Source organism: Camellia sinensis, chromosome 13 (assembly GCF_055761805.1).
Source record: "Camellia sinensis isolate YWXY chromosome 13, ASM5576180v1, whole genome shotgun sequence".
Lineage (NCBI taxonomy): Eukaryota > Viridiplantae > Streptophyta > Magnoliopsida > Ericales > Theaceae > Camellia > Camellia sinensis.
In genome coordinates, this window is record NC_138973.1 from 90,349,981 (window position 1) to 90,372,646 (window position 22,666).

The following is a 22,666-nucleotide window of genomic DNA, read 5'->3' on the forward strand; positions in this document are numbered from 1 at the left end:
AACCGCTCATTTGAAAATATTAAAATATTTAACTAATTCGTTGATTTTGAAGGTAGGTGGATTTGCGATGATTTGAAAAATCTTCAATCCACCAACTGCGGTTTAAATATGATTTTATCCTCAAACGATCTACGCAAACCCCCTAATTTGAACAAAATTATAAAATTGAAACTAGAACTTAAAACATTATTCAAATTGAAACAAGATGAAGCATGACGAAATTTGGATCAACCTATGAGAATGAAAAGTATAATTTACCTAAAAGAATACATAGAATGCAAATTAAAAGGATGACCCAACTTGTCTTTAAATTCAGTCCATATGTAAGGAATATATACAAAAGTGACAAAGACACTTGCACTAAGTAGAGAAAACGTGAAACAACCCAAAACCATAATTTTCGAGAAGTGGATGTGTTTGGGAACAAGATCAAACCCAACCCTGTTTGTATCGGCGGAAGAGATCCTCTGTTTGGGCGTTCTTGAACGCACTGCAAGCAATGAGATAAACCCAGATTAGAACAACAACTGCAATAATCAAGATCACATTAACTCTCCTCCATTCTTTTCTGAGGTTCCCAAGCAGACCAGCTTTGCAAGAATCACAACTATAGCACAATAGGCTCTGGTCATTGTTCCAGATAGAGCAATCCGGATCCGAGAGTGTGTTAACCGGGTTAATCCACATTGTTGGGTTCACATACTGGTACCCACAGATTGTTGGGGGCTTGCAACATCCTGACTGTAAACAAACAAAACAAATGCATGATTATCAAGAAGAAAGATGGCAAGAAAGTAGAAGCACAATTGATGACTACCTAACTAATGTCCTACCAAACTAAACTTGATGTGCCAAAAGGTGGGACTCGGTCCCGTCTATGATTTAAACTATTCATCTTATAAGGTCTATGATTTAAACTATTCATTTTATAAGGTTGATGACGCAAATCATCTATGCAAAACATCTAATTGATTAGATATCGATAGTTATATGATCAAATCATATTTATCATTAAAAAAGATGGTCTATATTTTCAAAATCACATTTTTCGTCTATTTTTCGAAGATAAATGTAACTCAATTATGTACTTACTAAATTTAATTAATTTAACATTTTGTACGAATAATCTTTTTCACAAATCGTACCAAATTAACAATTTGAATCGTGAAAGTGGAGTCACTATGAGCCCCATTCAAGGGGCAACAGTAACCCAGTTCTATATATACCCCTCTCTCAAAATAATAGCTCATTTTGAAAAATCTAACTTTTTTTTTATAGTACAATTATTACATTTAAAAAATATTAATTTTTTAAAATTACCTTTTGATAGTATATTTTTTTGAGAATATTAATTATCATAATTATATTTTTTGTGTTATTAATAAAGAAAAATGCTTGGGAGCACTAATTAGTGCTCTCACTAATTAGGTGGCAGTGGGTCCCGCCATTAATGATGTGATGTTTTGGTCTTGGAGTTGTATTTTTTTTTTTTTTTTTTTTTTTACTTTTTTAATGCATTAGTGCTATTAGTGGTGATGTTTTTAGTGGGATGAATCATTGTTGATTAATAAATTTAAAAGAAGAATAAAATAGTAAATTTATATTATTTTACTCCTTGATTTTGAAAAAAAAAAATAATAATAATATTTTGAAATAATAAAAAATAAAATAAGAGACTAATATTTTGAGACGGCAAGAGTATATCTATATGCCATTATGGCAAGGCTGGCAGCCATATAATGTTTTTTTTAAACCATCTGTAGAAAAGTGAAAACAATGTTTGCTATTACAGATTGACAACCATAAGGTTGGAAGAAAATGTTTGGAACCTCTTTTTTAGAACCTCATAATTCTCTTTGGATCTCAATTATTGATATATATAAAACTTACTTATATATGTGTAGAGTCTATAGCATTAATGATTGAGATCCAAAAAGAATCTAAAAAAAGAATCTTTATCATTGTTGAGGTTGGAAATGTTCCCACCGGCCCACCAGCACATGGAATTAAACAGGGTGGAACTGATGTGTCGGCCCACTAATTGGATTTATTTGATTATGTAATTGTGTAATGGTAATTATTTTAACCATCAAAAAAAGTTTGTCCCACCAATCAGATTAATAACTACTCATTCAGTTGGTTTCATGCTAAAACAAAATGAGCAATGGTAGAGGGCCCAAATTCTGTGGCTCAAATGTGGTTCAAATGGCCAAAACGACGTCGTTTTGAGTACAAAACAACATCAAAATGGCCAAAACGACGTCGTTTTGGCCATTTGAGTCACATTTGAGCCACAGAATTAGGGCTCCCATGTAAAAGTAAAGCAATGTGAAACCAAGAAATGTATCCGTGAAATTAACACCATTATTAGAAATTAAGAAGATCATATGCACACTCATACTTGAATTGAATTATTGGAGAACAAACCGTCATGCTGGTGGGTAGTACACTCAAATGCCTCATTATTGTATTTTTCAAAGTGGGTCCTACTTTGGATATTGGACACCGGCCTATCCTGATCTGATTGCAACACAACATTCTAGGACAATGGTTGAGGTTGAGACATTTCATGCAACTTTGGGTCAGATGTTGTCCAAAGACAGGATGGAGAAGACCAAGCCGCCGTTTGATGCACCTCGTAAAAGTGGTTATAATTTCTGTTGTTTTGAAAATTTATGTCAAAATTGTTTGGTATTATTTTTCATTATGAAATAAAAATAATTTAATACTTTAAATATATTTTAAAATTTTGATTATTGAAAAATAAAGAATTGTACTTTTAGTTTTAATTTTTTAATTATTTACTTTCATTTCAATATGCAAAAAATATGGATCCTTAGTAACTGTTGTTGGGCAAGATAAAAGTTATGGGTATTTTACAAATCGAAATTGTGTGAAGAAGTATTCCTACCAACACCAAGTGAGTTGTGCCTGTTTGGCAAGTTGGATTTTAATTTTTTTTTTTTTTGTTAAAATTCACAAAAAAAATAAAATAGGCTAAAATATCACATCAAACCCATAATCATTTCATTTTTTCTCACAAACATATATCCAACTATAAAAAAATTCAACTATCTTTCCAAACACAAAAATTATAACCTACTAAAATAACAACTTCTCAAATGCCCACAATTTATATAATAATATAGATAGAGTATAAATAGCTCCTTTCTAACGTGTTAAATGTGAAAAGAAAATGCTATGAACCAAGAATATTGTTCAGAATATTTTTTCAAAATTTTACCATGAATGTGTTTGTTTGATAAAAATTGAATTAATATAGCGGGAGATTTATGGCTTCGTTTGGGATAGACCTTTTAATTTTTTTGACTTTTGTAAAAAAAAAAAATTAATTATAATTTAAATGTAACATTTTATCTTATTAATTTTTTATTTTTTTTTGTCTTTTTATAAAAAAAATAAATAGCCCTAACCCAACCTAAACCTTCGTGCCAAACGAATCTATATATAGAACATGAGTCATCTAATAATATTTTTAAATAAAATTTTTGAATGTATAGTGGTGTGGAATGTGAAATAGACTACAAATATAACCGTTTGGTTAGAACATCTATATTTTATGAATAATGTTATATTGTATTTCAATTAACATACCAACAGATGATATGATATAATTTTAGAAATTTTGATTCTTTATAAATTTGTATAACGGGTAGAGTCATAGTTTTAAAATTATAATGTCATAACTATGTTAGTACACTAATTAATATATTAATTGGTACATGTAACACTGTCGATATTTTATTGTTTCATATTCCCGTGTATTTATTAGAGTTTTTCTCTCATTTGAGATTTTTTTTATTAATTATATGTTATATTTTATTTTTATTAACATTATTGTAATTTGTTGAGTTTTATTCCAATATCATAGATCATAGATTAATAAAAAATAAAAGAAAATCAATGAGAAATGAAAAATTATTTGTTCTATTGGATTATTATTCCACTGTCTGTTAATGAAAATTTACCATATTGGTAACTTTTATGTTTAGTAATTTTTCCAAAATTACTAAACAGTGATATTATTAAAAAAATTATTACAGATTCATAATAAAATTTATGAATTTAATTATTAATGTGTATAAATTTTATGAATTTAATTATTAATGTGTATAAAGTCTTTTATCTACTTGTAACTTCTTTTTTTTTTAATTCTACAATGAAATTAAATTAAATTTTCCCCATAATTTTTGTTATTTATATTTATAAAAATTACACAACCGCGTCCTTTTTTCTTTTTTTTTTTCAAATAAGATTTTAAAATACATCCAAATACTATTTTTATATAAAAATAAATAAATAAATTATAAGAAAAATTATTATTCAAGAGAAATTTTTTTAATTATTATATATTAGTGAAAAAAAATTATGATTTTAATTATTAATATTTATAATATTTTTTAGGTTTTTTTTAAAATTTCTTTTCACAACAACAATATGTTTTTTGGGTTCAATTTTTTAGAAATTGAATTTTTTATTTTTCGTATTTTTTTATTTTTAGTGAATATTTTTTAAATTTTAAGTAATTTTAACTTTGTTAGATGTATTTAATTAGATATATCTAAAAAGTAAAATATTTATAAAAAAATATTTTAAAAATAAATAAATATATAAAAATATGAAAAATATAGTGAATTTTTATTTTTATTAAAAATTAAAAAAAATATTTAGAATATTAAAAAAATTAATTAAAAAAAACTTTAATTGTCTGAAAAATGAATATTAAAATCCAAAGCAAACAAAATATTTCCTAAATTATAACGACCAAATCTACATTTTTATCAGAGGACACTGTTCACTGACCAAGAGTGTACTACAAACTACAATTTACGAAGTTATATGCATAGGAAATACTGGGGTGCACCCTTTTCAATCGGAAATACTGTTATACACATTCTTTAAAGATTCCTTACTATACGCATTTCATAATTAAAAATAATAAAAAAATTAATTTTTTTTAATCATAATTAACAAAAATAAAAAATATTATAATTAAAAATAATATAAATATAATTAAAAAAATTTATAAATTATAAATAAAATAATAATAAAAATTCATATGATTCCAATAATATTAGGTGTATCAATTAATATATACATTAATATAATAATTAGTATTATGTTATTATATTAATCCGTACATTAATTAATATATATAACCTTATTCATATGGTACAACCTTTCTCGTGTATTTAAAATTTCCACCTATGCATTGACCACTAGTGTGAAACAATTACAGCCCCGTTTGGACACACCAAACACAAACTCCACTTTTCACATGAAAATAATGGCAATGCATAGTTGCATACTACTGTTTATTGTAACAAAACAAACACGGCAAAACAAAAACAGAGAGAGAGAGAGAGGACTTGCCTGAAGAGGAGAGATACTACGAGACGCGAAGAACTGGTCAGCAGAGATATACTCCCGATCGAGCTTAGCACAAAAATTGGACTCAGCGAGACAAGCCCTAATTTTCCCCCAATTGTCCGAATTGGTGATGTGATTTCTGAGCCAGGCCGAGAATCCGCCGAGACGGTACTCGCGGAAAGCACGGCCCTCGACAGAGTAAGAGCCGTCGGGACGAGTGACGACGAAGGCGAGGACGAGGATGATGAGGAGGGCCCCGATGAGAACCGCCATACAGATGAGGTAGAAGGCGAGGAGGCATTCTTTGTTCCAGTAGGAGCCTACGAAGCCGGTGAGGGAGACTAGAAGGATGGAGATGCCGAGGAAGACGAGTGGCCATCGGATCCAGTGGATGCACTCGTTGTCTGGCTTGGAGGCGAGCCAGACTCCCGAGGCGATTATTGGGATGGAGGAGAGGAAGGCTATGAAGTTCAGGACTGAGGTTATGTTGTTGCTCACTGCCATGGTTATGGTGGTTTAGAGAGAGAAAGTGCAGAGTGGTGAGAGAGTGGAGAGTGTGAGTTTTGAGAGAGACAGAGCGAGAGAGAAAAAAGATGATATGGTGGAGGTGGGGAGGGGGTATGGGGTTTTGGTTGCCTTTTTTTTCAACTTTGTGGTAGCTGGTGTGTGAACAGATTCACGCGTTTTCTATCTTGTTATCGCTAATCTCAAACCATCTGTCGCAATTTCTAAGAGCATCTCAGAGTTTACTTAATTTTTTTTTTTAAATATTATTAAAAAATTTATTCCTTACTTTACGAATTTCCTTTTTTTTTATTTATTTTTTCCATCAAACTTTAAATCCTTTCTCTATTTCATTAAAATAATATTTTCAATTATTTTTAAATTTAAATTTTTTTAACAATAAAATAATGAATGAGAAGCATATTAAATATTTTTCTAGTATATTGAGTAGCGTAAGAAGAATATTTTATGAAGGGAGAAGAATACACACCACTACAATATATTGAAGGAATACACAATGTGTATTCTCAATCACCACTGTATTCTCAATCACCAGGGTATAGAGGATACAGTGTATATCCTCTACTCAATATATTGAAGGAAGAAGAATACCAGAAAATGTGTAACCTTTTCAAGCGAAGAATACCAGAACACGGTGTGAAGAATACCAGAAGAAGAATACCGCTGAATTAAACAAAGGTCATCTGCCTGGACCTCTAGCCGATTGTCTGCCAGGATGTCCGGCCCCTCGTTTGGGCTACTGAGTTCGTGTTTTCAACGAAATAAAATAAGAATCTATCATATATGAGGGAGTTACAGTGACTCCCTACAAATAGGAAATCACTGTAGCAATCCTAAATTTAAGGGATCATATAAGGGATCTGATGGGATTGAATTTTTGAAGAATCAACCTCTTATAATAGCAAAAAAACTATTTTAAGGCATCTGCTAGGGATGCTCTAATTTTAAATTATTATCCACCTTTAAAAATGAAGAATTTGCTAATTCCTTGCTTACCAAAATGAAAGATTTAAATATTAGAAGATCTTCTTCTATTAATGTTTTAGACTTTCATCAATATTAGGTTCATATGAGAGAGTGACAATATGTTTTTTTTTTTTCCTATCCCAAAAAGCATTAAGAATATCACTACAAATTTCTGTTTGGAATTCTGAAACAATTATTTTTATTTTATTCTGTAAAGATGTTTGTTGAAGTTTTTGTTCAATACTAAGAATTTATATTTCTTTTTGTAAAAAATTTAATTGTTTTTCTTTATAAATTATTAAATCTTTTATTTGATCCAATTCTTTAGTATATGATTCAATTATGAATTCAAAAATAATATGTTGATTTCTGATGGTTGTATGAATGCCTTCAGAATTAATTTTTCTCAATAGGCAGAAGAAGACATAAAAATGGTGTTCTTAAAATTAATATCTGAGACATATTTCTGATTAGAACAAATGAAGTGGACAAACAAAAATGCCTTGGTTACAAATAAGAACTTCGGAAAGTTTATATTTAATAATCATTCTGGTTCCACTTGCACTAGTTAATTATTGAGTGATTTTTTCAAAATATTCAAAGGGAATAATTATTTAAAATTATTTTTAAGAAAATGTTTGAGTGGCTCAAAAATTTCTCACAGTTGTCAATATACTTTTCTTTTCTTTTTTTCATATTTTGTAAAGCTTAAAATTTTGTTTACTCATATATCAAAATTATAATTTGTCGTATATCATAACTTTTGTATTAGAATAAATTAAAATTGACTTGTGGTGGTAGAATTGAGTTAAACATTAGAAGTGACCTAGAAATTAATCAACTAAATATCTATGCCAACTTACTTTCACATAATCATTAAAAATTGTCTTGATTTATACTGATACCAATTATGATGCTTGCACAGGTTATGGCTAACACGTCTGTCAACGACTTACGAGACAAGACCTAACCGCAATCACTGCTAACGGTCAAACTCTACGTGACTTGGGTGACGTCCCATTAACCCTAACTTTGTACTAACCATCACTAAGCACTGACCCAAGAATATTATAAATTATAGTTTTATTTTATTTTAGATTAATTATGCCATATATGGTCTCATGTCTTAATTTGCTGGAGAAGGAGGTGGAGGCCTACCGGCTACTATGAGCAAACAGATTTGTTCCTGGATTTGTAATTGTGTTTTTTCAATTAATTTATTAATTTCTTCTAATTGCTGTAAACCCCAAGGGTCATTAGGCCAGATTGACAGGAAGTTTTGGAAAAGATTATTTTTTCGATTTATATGATATGCTAATATATCATTTAATATAATCAGTATATATTCAGACATGCATAATAAAGTAGAAAAGAATACTTACAAACAGTACTTACTCAATACGGCACACTTTATTGATTACTTGAAGATAATATTACAAGAGCACACCTGAAGATAGAGAGAGGGGACAAGCTTTTAAAACTGAAAAACTAAAATTTTCGCTCTGCCTCAACAAGGGTGAGGATGCCCTTTATATAGAAAAGAAAATAATACAAGGGATATATTTGCGAGACAGGTGGCGTGTCCGGAATGGGTTGGAGTCGATCATCCTTATCTCCATTTGATTCCCTTATCTATACATGTCGGTAGAATAGACAGCTGGATGGCTTTTAGCTAGGCGTGGCAGACAAAGAATCTGCTTTAGGAAAAGTGGCCGAAAGCATTCGTGTCGTCTTGTGGAGCTGGATCATGCGTCTAGATAAGTGGAGAATCAAGGGACATCATTCTGCTTTTCCTTTCTCCTTTTTGTCCTTTTCTTGACTAAGTTTGTCGGCAATCAATCCTGTGAGAGAATTCCAAAAATCTCCAAGATTGGGATCAGCATCATCTGGTTCTTGAGCTTCGCCAGCTAGCACGTTAAACTCATTATCATCATTGTAAGGATCAGGATGGCCTTCCTCTTCATGACTGGCACCTGACTTCATGCTGATGTCATCACGGTTGAGAGATTGGAGAAATTGCTCTTTCATGTATTCCATGCTTTTGATTACCAATTCTGATTCAGAAAGTGTTGGAAATTTGTCTTAATTCATGATGAAAGTTCATCGACGTACAGATGCTAGTTCTGAACATTGGAAGGCCAAGTTTATTGATGGCCTCCCCACTCATTTTGCTGAAAGAGTTAGGAAGAAATTACGTAGGATGTCTATACCTTATTATAGATATACCTATGGTCAACTAATTGCTATAATTACTGATGAAGGGCTTGCTCTATGTAATGAGCTCAAACTTCAGCAACAAATGAAACATCAACATCTGACTAGCCGAAAAGAAATAGGTGAGTTTTGTGAACAATTCGCCTATGGAGATAATTTACAATATCCCAAATCTAGAAAACATAAAAAAGTAGCAAAACCCAAATCTTATCCTAAAAAATCCAGAAAATATAAGTATGCTAAGCCACAAACTCAGCAAGCTACACCTTATAAGAAGCAATCCAAACCTTACAGAAAGAAATCATCCAAATCCACTATTAAATGCTATAAGTGTGGACAGATAGGACATTATGCCAATCGTTGTAAATCCAAGATACAGCATAAACTTAATGAACTATCTGTAGATGATAATTTGAAGCAACAAATCCTTCAAATGCTTTCAGATTCTGACACCTCTTCTGACAATGAAGATGAAATCAATGCCTTATATTCAAATACTTCCGATACGTCAGAAGATAATCCCGAAATTTGTGATTGTAAAAATAACATTAATCAAATTTCAGATGAAGTCAATTATTGGAAAGCAATAATTGAAATGAATGGACTTAATATTTAAGGACCCAATATCAATGTTCTGACAGAAGATGAACACAAAATAATTAATTTTGCTGATCAGATTTCTAATCCAGAAATGAAATTAAAATTCTTAGAACTATGCTTGCAGCAACAGAAGAAGGAAGAAATTCTTCCTCCACAACATTATACCATGAAAGAAGTTTTTAACTGACTCCAAAACATTCAGACAGAAGAAAAGCCTATCTCTATTCAGGATCTGACAATGGAAGTAAATGCTTTAAAATTAGAAGTCAAACATTTACAGAATTCTAACAATGCCATTAATGCTGAAATTAAAAAGATTAATGGGAAACTCCAGAAAGATAAAAATATCGTTGAATCTACTTCTAAAAATCCTCCAGAAGCGACAGCAACAGATTATTTAATGCTTATGAACTCTGTTACTTTCCAAAAATGGTATATCCGAATTACTTTCATGATAAAACCTGATTTTATCATCAAAGATGCCATTGCCCTTGTTGATAGTGGTGCTGATATGAATTGTATTTAGGAAGGACTTATTCCAACCAAATATTTTCATAAAACTATGCAATCACTCACAAGTGCAAGTGGTAATACTCTATATATCCAATATAAACTTCTAGAAGTTTTAATTTGTAATCAAGGATTATATCTTCCAACTTCTTTTGTTCTTATTAAGAACATGTCTCAAGCCATAATTCTTGGTACTCCTTTCCTGTGTCTTTTGATGCCAATTCTCAAAATTGATTCTATTGGCATTCATACAAACCTGAATAATCAACCGATTATTTTTGAGTTTATCACACAGCCTTACACTAAGGAACTTGATCAAATTAAGGACTTAGTAAATTTCAAATAAAAGCAAATTAATTTCTTACAAAAAGAAATTAGTTTTCTTACTACAGAACAACGAATTAGTCAATCCTCTTTTCAACAAAAAATTAAAATCCTTGAACAAGAATTTCAAACTGAAATTTACAGTGATCTTCCCAACGCTTTTTGGAATCGAAAGAAACATATTGTTTCGTTGCCTTATGAACCAGGTTATGATGAGCGGAAAATTCCCACTCGCGCTCGCCCTAGTCAAATGAAAAAAGAGTACATGAAACTCTGCAAAACAGAGATCACTACTCTTCTCCAGAAAAACCTTATTCGTCCCAATAAATCTCCTTGGAGTTGTACTGCTTTTTATGTAAATAAAAATGCCAAAATTGGGAGAGGTACTCCAAGACTTGTGACCAATTACAAACCTCTCAATGAAGCCTTACAATGGATAAGGTATCTAGTTCCGAACAAAAAAGATCTTTTAGATCGTCTCCGCGATGCAGTAGTCTTTTCCAAATTTGATATGAAATCAGGATTTTGGCAAGTCCAAATCGCTGAAGAAGATAGATATAAAACTGCTTTTACTGTACCTTTTAGGCACTTTGAATGGAATGTAATGCCATTTGGTTTAAAGAATGCTCCATCCGAATTCCAGCATATAATGAAAGACATATTCAATCCTTATACAGAATTCTCCATTTGTTATATTGATGATGTTTTACTCTTTTCCTCATCAATTGACCAACATATAAAACATCTTAATATTTTTAAACATGCTATCATAAAAAATGGTTTGGTCATTTTCGCTCCCAAAATGAAACTTTTCTAGACAACTGTCCGATTTTTAGGCCATAATATTCATAATGGAACCATTATTCCCATTAATAGAAGTATGGAATTTGCTTCTAAATTTCCTGATGAAATCAAAGATAAAACTCAATTACAGAGATTTTTGGGTAGTCTAAATTATATACATGATTACTATTCTAATCTTGCTACTGATGCAGCAATCTTGTATACCAGACTCAGAAAAAATCCTCCTACATGGAGTCCAGAACATACAGCAGCAGTAAAGAAAATAAAGGCTAGAGTTCAAACTCTACCTTGCCTTTCTTTACCTAATCCAGAATGGAAAAAAAATTGTTGAAACTGATGCTTCGGATTTAGGGTTTGGAGGAATTCTCAAACAGTTTAATCCAAACACTAAAAAAGAAGAACTTCTCAGATTTCATTCTGAAATTTGGCACTCTGCAGCCAAAAATTATCCGAATATTAAAAAAGAATATTTAGCTATTTTAAAATGTGTTTTAAAATTCCAAGATGATCTTCTCAATCAACATTTTTTAATCAGAGTTGATTGTTCTGCCGCTAAACAAATCTTTAAAGCTGATGTTAAAAACCTAGCTCAAAAACAGATTTTTGCTTCTTGGCAAGGCCAGCTTTCCGTCTTTGATTTTGATATTGAATATATCAAAGGAGAAAATAATTCTCTTCCTGATTTTTTAACCCGTGAATATTTGCAGCGCTCTCATGCAGAATAGAGGCCGAGGCTCCGGCAGAAGGGGCCGTGGTAGGGGTAACCCCTACAATTCTGAATTTCCAAGCCTTGGTGCCACTTCCAGCAAAAAATGAGAATTTAGCCAAACAGCTAAAGATGTCCTCCTCGTACCTCCTATGCCATATGTCCCGAATCTAATTACTGAAGAAATTGTCCTCCACATTGAAACCTCTGAGATTCAATGGATGGAGGACCCTTGGGAAATTAAAAGGAAGTATTTAACCACTCAGCATGCTTTACCTCGCTTTGACCATTACCGATATATGTATGAGCAGATCTTAATTGATACTGGCTCAATGGATTTCAAACATACATTGGCTGAGCCTCATCAGGCTGCCAATTCAATTAATTATAGTAAATGCACTATCCAGCAAATTTTGCCCATGAATGCTTGGGGCATGCATTCTCACGTTACTCGATCTCTCGAGATCCGTAACAAGGAGGTTCGTTTCAGTTATTGGGATTACATTACTGCCTTTAAAGAAACTTTTTATTATATGAATCCCCCTCGGAACCATTCGTGGTTTATCCGTATCCTTCCTGACATTTTGCGAAACAATCTCCCCTCCTGGTTTCTCGTTTGGTGGGATAGCCATGGTATTCAAATTGATGCCTTTCTTGACAATATCCGCAATCCCTTTAATGAATGGCATGTTGCATTCAGTCATCTCCCAGGACAGCAAGATATTTCCATGTCCAAATTCACAACTCATTTTGTTATCCGTTTTGGTATTCCATAGATATGGAAATGGGATTTTCAGACTGATTTTCAGAATAAAGTTCCCCGATTAAAAGAGTATTCTTTTATAAATGGTGGAATAAAATGGATGATCCAAAACCTCGACAGGAATTACTCCAGAAAATTAAGGCTCATACCCAAGCCTGCTGGGATGCTACTCCTAATCTCATCCCAGCTGCTCCAGTCCAAAATCCATTTGTCCAAATTCAAAATGAATTAAGACAAAAATTTCTGACACTTTCTGGCTTGGAGGCGAGCCAGACTCCCGAGGCGATTATTGGGATGGAGGAGAGAAAGGCTATGAAGTTCAGGACTGAGGTTATGTTGTTGCTCACTGCCATGGTTATGGTGGTTTAGAGAGAGAAAGTGCAGAGTGGTGAGAGAGTGGAGAGTGTGAGTTTTGAGAGACAGAGCGAGAGAGAAAAAAGATGATATGGTGGAGGGGGTATGGGGTTTGGTTGCCTTTTTTTTCAACTTTGTGGTAGCTGGTGTGTGAACAGATTCACGCGTTTTTTATCTTGTTATCGCCTATTCAACATGTTAATCTCAAATCATCTGTTGCAATTTCTAAGAGCATCCTCAGAGTTTACTTAATTTTTTTTATAAATATTATTAAAAAATTTATTCCTTACTTTACGAATTTCCTTTTTTTTATTTATTTTTTCCATCAAACTTTATATTCTTTCTCTATTCCATTAAAATAATATTTTCAATTATTTTTAAATTTAAATTTAAATTTTTTTTAACAATAAAATAATGAATGAGAAGAATATTAAATATTTTTCTAGTATATTGAGTAGAGTAAGAAGAATATTTTATGAAGGGAGAAGAATACACACCACCACAATATATTGAAGGAATACACAATGTGTATTCTCAATCACCACTGTATTCTCAATCACCAGGGTATAGAGGATACAGTGTATATCCTCTACTCAATATATTGAAGGAAGAAGAATACCAGAAAATGTGTAACCTTTTCAAGCGAAGAATACCAGAACACAGTGTGAAGAATACCAGAAGAAGAATACTGCTGAATTAAACAAAGGTCATCTGCCTGGACCTCTAGCCGATTGTCCGCCAGGATGTCCGGCCCCTCGTCTGGGCTACTGAGTTCGTGTTTTCAACGAAATAAAATAAGAATCTATCATATATGAGGGAGTTACAGTGACTCCCTACAAATAGGAAGTCACTGTAGCAATCCTAAATTTAAGGGATCATATAAGGGATCTGATGGGATTGAATTTTTGAAGAATCAACCTCTTATGATAGCAAAAAAACTATTTTAAGGCATTTGCTAGGGATGCTCTAATTTTAAATTATTATCCACCTTTAAAAATGAAGAATTTGCTAATTCCTTGCTTACCAAAATGAAATATTTAAATATTAGAAGATCTTCTTCTATTAATGTTTTAGACTTTCATCAATATTAGGTTCATATGAGAGAGTGACAATATGTTTTTTTTTTCCTATCCCAAAAAAATTAAGAATATCACTACAAATTTCTGTTTGGAATTCTGAAACAATTGTTTTTATTTTATTCTGTAAAGATGTTTGTTGAAGTTTTTGTTCAATACTAAGAATTTATATTTCTTTTTGTAAAAAATTTAATTGTTTTTCTTTATAAATTATTAAATCTTTTATTTGATCCAATTCTTTAGTATATGGTTCAATTATGAATTCAAAAATAATATGTTGATTTCTGATGGTTGTATGAATGCCTTCAGAATTAATTTTTCTCAATAGGCAAAAGAAGACATAAAAATGGTGTTCTTAAAATTAATATCTGAGACATATTTCTGATTAGAACAAATGAAGTTGACAAACAAAAATGCCTTGGTTACAAATAAAAACTTCGAAAAGTTTATATTTAATAATCTTTCTGGTTCCACTTGCACTAGTTAATTATTGAGTGGTTTTTTCAAAATATTCAAAGGGAATAATTATTTAAAATTATTTTTAAGAAAATGTTTGAGTGGCTCAAAAATTTCTCACAGTTGTCAATATACTTTTCTTTTCTTTTTTTCATATTTTGTAAAGCTTAAAATTTTGTTTACTCATATATCAAAATTATAATTTGTCGTATATCATAACTTTTATATTAGAATAAATTAAAATTGACTTGTGGCGGTAGAATTGAGTTAAACATTAGAAGTGACCTAAAAATTAATCAACTAAATATCTATGCCAACTTACTTTCACATAATCATTAAAAATTGTCTTGATTTATACTAAGCATATGAATCATTTGATCTATTTATTAAATTGATAAATAGATTATTTAAGTATTTTTTATAATAAAAAGAAGAAATATGGACATATTTTATGCACACTTATTAAATATGTAACAATCCAGATTTTTAATTATTTTATAGAATTTATACTAATATTATTTAATCTCAGTTCAGAAAATATTATTATGCGTAATTTTGTAAAATAATATAATTTTAAGGGTCAAAATATAAATAATAATAATAATAATAATAATAATAATAATAATAATAATAATGGGTGGAGTAATAAAATAAATAAATAATTTTCGATTGATATACGATAAAGTATAATTTAATTAGAAATTAATTTATTTATATAATTATATTAAAATATTGAGTCAAAAATAATTATTTTAAATATTTATTAAATATAAAGACAAATCTATATAATTAATTAATTGAATCCGGAGAGAGATTTCCTGGCCACTCGTTGGCCTACTACTGGTCGTCCCTCCCTATACAGGGAGGCGTTGCACCGGGGTGGAAAGGAGGAAAAAGAAAGAAAGGCAAAGAGAAGAGAAAGAAGAAAGGAAAAGAAAGAAAGAGAGAACGGGGATGTTAAAAGGGTCTTTGACAGTAGAAAAAAAGGATGAGGTATTAAAATTAAGGTGAATTATATTATATTTTGAATCATCAAAATATATTTTATGTATGTTTTGACTTATCATATCTATTTTATACAAGTTATGTTTTATAAACTATTATAAACTATATAAACATTTCAGTTACGTGGTTTTATTTCTGAACCTTATTTGCTTAAAAGGAAACCCATGGATATATTTGTTTATATTTTAAAGAATATTTGATTATGACCTTATTTACAATTATGTTTTATAAGTACTACCACGGGAGTCCCACGTCTTGGGGGACTTAAATAATCATCGGCCTCTGTTTGATCACTTTGTGGTCCTCTGTTTGTCATGGATCCATTGACCTCTGTTCTATGCGGACCAAAGTGTTGTGCGGAGCTAAGTGCTACACTATTGTGGGGGCCACCTCTAGAATCCGTACGAGTCACCTCTTGAATCCGTACCTCTATTCTGATTGTCACACCTGTGACCTCTATTCTGTACTGTGGTTATGGTCATTTACTTATATAATTTCTGTATTTCAGTTTCTGCTACTTAAATGATTTGTTTACCAAATTATCGTGGTTATGGTTATTTATTTACATAATCTCAGTTTTGCTACTTAACTGATTATTTGTTCCGACTAAGTTATCTTAAATGTTTTGGCTTAACTAACTATCCATGGTTATTTCATGACATTTATACTCTTGGTATAATATTTCTCATTCTGCCATGTACTTATAGTTGTTTACCAATTTTCAGGAACCATGCAATTCATAAATAGCTTTTGGAAAGTCTTAGATGTGGGGCTGCGGAATAGACACACACAACACTTTTATGATATTTTTTATATGTAAATATCGGCATTTTTGGTCAGTACATTTTGTAATAAAAAATAGAAGCTCCAATGATTTTTTTGGTACCTTTATTTAAATTTTACTTCCCCTTGCGTTATTTGATTTATTTAAGAATTGGCCGGAAGTAACCTCAGTTACTGGCCATCATGATGCTTAACCTTTAGGTACGGGGAGCAGGTTGTGACAAATGGTATCAGAGCAAAAGTTTATTAAAAAAAAAAAGATTATCATTGGAGCATAGGACACATACACATTTAAGAAGTAGGATAACGGGTAATTAGTGCCGAATTATTATATTTTGTTCGTCGATTATATTATAATTTTATATGATTATATATATATAATAATTTTTTTTTAGTGTGCCTAATTTGTGAAGGATATTAGATATAATTTATATTTGTTATAGCAAAAGAGGGAATAGAAACGAAGGATGTCGAGCTCAAGCACCTATCAAAATTATAATATAATTAAATATATATAATTTTCAGTCCAATATTCAAAAAAAAATTATTTTGGTGTTTTTTTTAAAAATGGGTTCAAATTATAAAGATACTAATTTTGAAACTATTTCCCATCAATGAAAAGTTCATCTCAAAATTTTCAATTCTTGCATATAATTCTGTCATTGTGTTCTTATTTTTATTTATTTTTATCGTAAACAAAACGAGTGAAAAAGTTTTTAAAGTCGCTCCTTAATTCTTATTTTGGCCCAAAACAATTTTTGACAACTAGAGAATGAGTTATTTTTGGTAAAGTTTTTTTTTTTTTTTTTGAGGTAGTATTTCTATCAGATTAATCATTTAATGTATATTTATCAGAGTGCATAGCGGATAGCTTACATATGACAAATTTCAAGGACGAAATTTTAAAAGGAGAGAAGATTGTAACAACTCATATTTTTAATTATTCTGTAGAATTTATACTAATATTATTTAATCTCAGTTCGAAAAATATTATTATGCGTAATTTTGTAAAACAATATAATTTTAGGGGTCAAAATATAATAATAATAATAATAATGGGTGTGGTAATAAAATAAATAAATAATTTTCTGTTAATATACGATAAAGTGTAATTTAATTAGAAATTAAATTATTTATATAATTATATTAAAATATTGGGTCAAAAGGTAATTTTCTTAAATATCTATTAAAGAGAAGGACGAATCTATATAATTAATGAATTGAATCTGGAGAGAGATTTCCTGGCCACGTGTTGGCCTACTACTGATCGCCCCTCCCTATATATAGGGAGGCGTTGCACCAGGAAAATGCGACAGACCCCCACTACTTAGGGACCCCCAGTGAACCCAGCCCACGTGGCTGTGGGTGATTGGAAGGAAAGAAAAAAAAGAAAAAGGAATTGGCCAATGAAAAAAAAACTGGAGGTGCCCCCACTGGGGGTCCCTAGCATCGTTGTTGCACCGGGGTGGAAAGGAGGAAAAAGGAAGAAAGGAAAAGAGAAGAGAAAGAAAGAAAGAGAGGAAAGAAAAGAAAGAATGGTGGAAGTTAAAAAGGTCTTTGACAGTAGAAAAAAAAGATGAGGTATTAAAGTTAAGGTGAGTTATATTATACATTGAGTCACCAAAATATATTTTATGTATGTTTTGACTTACCATATCTATTTTATATAAGTTATGTTTTATAAACTATTATAAACTATATAAACATTTCAGTTACGTGATTTTATTTCTGAACCCTATTTGTTTAAAAGGAAACCTATGGATATGTTTGTTTATATTTTAAAGAATATTTGACTATGACCTTATTTACAATTATGTTTTATAACTACCACCACGGGAATCCCACGTCTTGGGAGACTTAAATAATCATCAGCCTCTGTTTGATCACTTTGTGGCCCTCTGTTTGTCATGGATCCATTGACCTCTGTTCTGTGCGGACCAAAGTGTTGTGCGGAGCTAAGTGCTACACTATTATTGGAGCCACCTCTAGAATCCGTACGAGCCACCTCTTGAATCCGTACCTCTATTCTGATTGTCACACCTGTGACCTCTGTTCTGTACTGTGGTTATGGTCATTTACTTACATAATTTATGTATTTCAGTTTCTGCTACTTAAATGATTTGTTTACCAAATTATCGTGGTTATGGTTATTTATTTACATAATCTCAGTTTTGCTACTTAACGGATTATTTGTTCCGACTAAGTTATCGTAAATGTTTTGGCCTAACTAACTATCCATGGTTATTTCGTGACATTTATACTCTTGATATAATATTTCTCACTCTGCCATGTGCTTATAGTTGTTTACCAATTTTCAGGAAACATGTAATTCATAAATAGCTTTTGGAAAGTCTTAGACGTGGGGCTGCGGAATAGACACACACAACACTTTTATGATATTTTTTATATGTAAATATCGGCATTTTTGGTCAGTACATTTTGTAATAAAAATAAAAGCTCCAATGATTATTTTGGTACCTTTACATAAATTTTACTTCCGCTTGCGTTATTTGATTTGTTTAAGAATTGACCGGAGGTAATCTCAGTTACTGGCTATCACGATGCTTAACCCTTGGGTACGAAGAGCGAGTCGTGACAAAATATTTTGAACATAGCTAAAAAAATTATATATTTATTTTTAATACTATTAAATGAATAATTACATAAAATATTTATGCAGGGAAAAACTATGTAAGATAGAACCACCCTAAATTATATATACTCTATCTATAATCTTACACTTCATTTAAAAAAATATCAATTAATTAATAAAAATATTTCATAATAATTACTTTATATTGAAATTATATCGTAATTTATCAGTTCATGACCAGATATGAATCATAATGCATAAGAAAATGCTACAAATATCAACCTTTCTTACACACAAACAAATAATTGCACCCTCTAAAAAAGAAAAATAAATTAGTGTGTTTGGTTTCAATTTTCTAAATTCAGTTTTTTGAAAATTGAGTTTTTTATTTTTCGTATTTTTATTTTTAGTGAATATTTTTAAAATTTTAAACAATTTTTTTACTTTTTTAGATGCACCTTACTTAAATGTATCTAAATAGTAAAATATTTGTGAAAAATATTTTAAAAAATTAGTAAATACAAAAAAATGTACTGAATTTTCATATATTTTTCATATTTTTGTTATTTAGTAAATTTTTTGAAGTTTTTTCCACAAATATTATACTTTTTAAGTGTATTTATGTTAGGTGTGTCTAAAAAAAAATTTAAAAATTGCTTAAAATATTAAAAAAAAAAATTCATTGAGAACAAAAAAAATACAAAAAATAAAAAAATAGAATTTTCTAAAAACCAAAACCAAACAATTGCATAAAAAAAAAATACACAAAAAAAAGTTAGTTCCAAAGTGTATGTCAAGTGAATAAGCAATTAACAAATTGAGTTATGTATAATATTATTAGGGTTGGGTTTCTTTTATATTAAAATCTCAATATGAAAAAATTTGAGGGGTCATATGGCCTATTACGGGCCTTATTTTGATGATCTGAACTATTCATTTTGTGGGGTCCTCAATGTATATCATCCATAAAAAAAAGTATAAATTCAATCCGATAATCATAACCTTTTCATTTTATTACATTTGTCTCTAAAAAAAATAGATAGTTTATTTTAAAAATATATTGGTCGTTCACTTTTTAAAAACAAATTCAATAAAATGAAAATGTTACAGTTATTGGATCAAACTAATTTTTTTCATGGATAATATACATTAAAGGCCATACAAAATGCATGGTTCGAATTATCAAAACGGGACTCGTGATAGGCCTTATAGACCCCTCAAGTTCTTTCATGTTAATTATGATATCAACATAAGTGTAACACTTGTAATTTATAAGCCATTGAGATGCATTTAATTCCATTATTTTGTTATTGGAATCCTTTGGTTGGTGTATCTTGGTGTTGGTTGAGTGAAAAATCCTTTGATTAAGATGTTAATTTAGGCTCTGATCTGTCAAAAAAGTGCTATAGAATTTTAGAATTTTGATCTAGGTGTCTACACTAAGCTTCTGGTGTCGACACTTGCATTTTTATTTCTTTTGAGCATTCTGCTTTCTGGTGTCTGTAGACACCCCATTTTGACCGGCCCTTAGACTTGGGCGCTTTCTTTTGCTTACTCGATGATGACAATTAGAATGTGTTTCTCACAGAATCCTCAGTAAGAGAGATGGAATTTGATCTTTAATCCCAACCTTTACACATTTTTTGGCCAAACTATTTTAGACCTTAAAACCCTCTTTTCAAAATATTTTTTTCAAATGTTTCTACGATGTCCCGAGGCTCCCATTTCGATTAAAATATTATTAGTAAACCGAGTAAGGACAAAGTGGAAATAAATGGAAGAGAGGTGAACTCTTTGAGAAATATTTAAAAACATCTTGTTTATAGGTTTGGAGTTGAAGGAAATAGGAGATGATGGAAGAAAACTAGTTTTGGAAAAGAATGAGCATCAAATCATTAAGAAGGAAATGAACAGTTTTCACTAAATTAGGCATATCTCTTTGCACACTTGGAATTTAAATGTTAGGCCACCACCATTGGAAAGTATACTTCTGGGGTTTCAATTTAGACCCAAGAATCACCTAAGACCAAGTCCGGATAAGGAAGATATGCCCATTTGAAGTTGGGCTTAAGAGCAGATTTTGTTAACCCAACCTGAGATAGCCTTCACTAAATTAGGCATATCTCTTTGTACACTTGAAATTTAAATGTGAGGCCACCACCATTGGAAATTATCATTCTGGGGCTTCAATTTAGACCCAAGAACCACCTAAACCCAAGTCCAGATGAGGGAGAAATGCCCATTTGAAGTTGGGCTTAAAAGCATATTTTGTTAACTCGGCCCAAAACAGCAGTAGCCCATTGTTTGGTTTGGTTGGGACACTCCATTGACCCATTTTATGACCCAAACATGTCCCAATGCATGTATACTCATCCCCCATTACCTAGTGTTTGCTCCATTGAAGATAATGCTCCATTTTTGCTCCATTTAGCTCCATTAGTGTTCCATTAGCTCCATTACCTTCATTTATGCTTTATCTTGTCTTCCACCATTTCTCCACTTGCTTAGCCTATAAGTATACATCTGATTGTTGAAAGAAGGAGGAGGATAGATTAAGGAGAGAACATTTGAGCTAGAGAAAAGAGGAAGAAAAGAGAGAAAAGTTGAGTTTTTGAGCTAAGCACACTCATATCTTCCATACACACCCTATACCTTCCATACAAATTGAAATTCCATCTTTTTTACATCCAAAACTCCTCTAAAAATTCTGAAATACTTGAATTTCAATAGCTCTGATCAAGAGGAAGAGTGGGTGTTGGTAAAAGTGAGCAAAAACAAGAGAGACAATCACTTTTGACCACATACACCTCCAAGCCATCATTCTAGCAAGAATTTCAAGCTTTCAAATTGAGGATTGAGAACATAATTCATACACTTGAGGGTGATCAAGAGGAAGTTTGGAAATCGAGAAGTTCAATCTTTCTTTAGAAGGTGAATTTCTAGCCTTTTTTTTCTTTTTTTTTTATATTTCCTATTTCATATTTATTTTCTATCTCATATTTATTTTCTTACTTCTTATTTCATAGTGTTTTGTTATAATCCAAGTGGTTTATTTATCTCATATTTATTTTCATACTTTATATTTCATAGGGTGTTGTTGTAATCCAAGTGGTTTGTTTAGCTCATAATTATTATTATTATTATTGTTTATTTGCTTGCTCTTGTTTCAAATTAATTGTATTGTAAGCTAACCGGTAGTGGTTAGTTGAGCCACCTATATATTTCTTGTTTGTTCCTTTTCTTGGTTTCGCAACAAGACAGGTTTTGCTCGGCCTAGTTGGGCGGCCGGCCTATGTGGTCGGTCGGTTAGCTTCTTTCGGGCAAAATGGCGTAATTTCCTAATGTTGACCAATTTTCGCCAACGATTCCAAGGAACATGAAGCTTTTATTTTATTTATTTTTTTTTATTTTGAGTGCTTTGTGAGGTTTTATTTTATTTTATTGCAATATTCTCTCTTCTCTCTTCTCTCTCTCTCATTTGGATATGTAATAATTCAAGTGTTGTAATAATTCCACATTCCTGCTTCTTTCTATCCCATCTTTTACTTGCTTTCCTTATTTGTACATAAACATCATATTTATTTTTCATCATATTC

At 30.9% G+C, this 22,666-nt stretch overlaps 1 protein-coding gene across 2 annotated transcripts; it reads right to left on the reverse strand.

Moving 5' to 3' along the window:
• Nucleotides 1-213: 213 nt before the first annotated feature.
• TET2 (tetraspanin2) lies at nt 214-6,201 on the reverse strand. Of its 2 annotated transcripts, none has more exons than XM_028259314.2 (2): nt 5,395-6,201; nt 214-741 (listed from the first exon to the last, which is right to left on the reverse strand). In XM_028259314.2, the coding sequence occupies exons 1-2, from the start codon at nt 5,893-5,895 to the stop codon at nt 430-432; spliced, it is 813 nt and encodes a 270-aa protein (XP_028115115.1). In that variant the 5' UTR covers nt 5,896-6,201; the 3' UTR covers nt 214-429. The 2 variants fall into 2 exon arrangements, with proteins under 2 accessions (XP_028115115.1, XP_082758943.1); XM_082902817.1 differs by having other exon boundaries at nt 214-737; nt 5,391-6,179.
• Between the last annotated feature and the right edge of the window lie 16,465 nt (nt 6,202-22,666).

Bases quoted from the DNA above. Each gene is read 5' to 3' on its own strand.
- TET2 (XM_028259314.2), bottom strand. From the start codon at position 5,895: ATGGCAGTGAGCAACAACATAACCTCAGTCCTGAACTTCATAGCCTTC. The intron at 742-5,394 runs GCAAGTCCTCTC...GTTTGTTTACAG, and splicing joins GTAGTATCTCTCCTCTTCAG to TCAGGATGTTGCAAGCCCCC.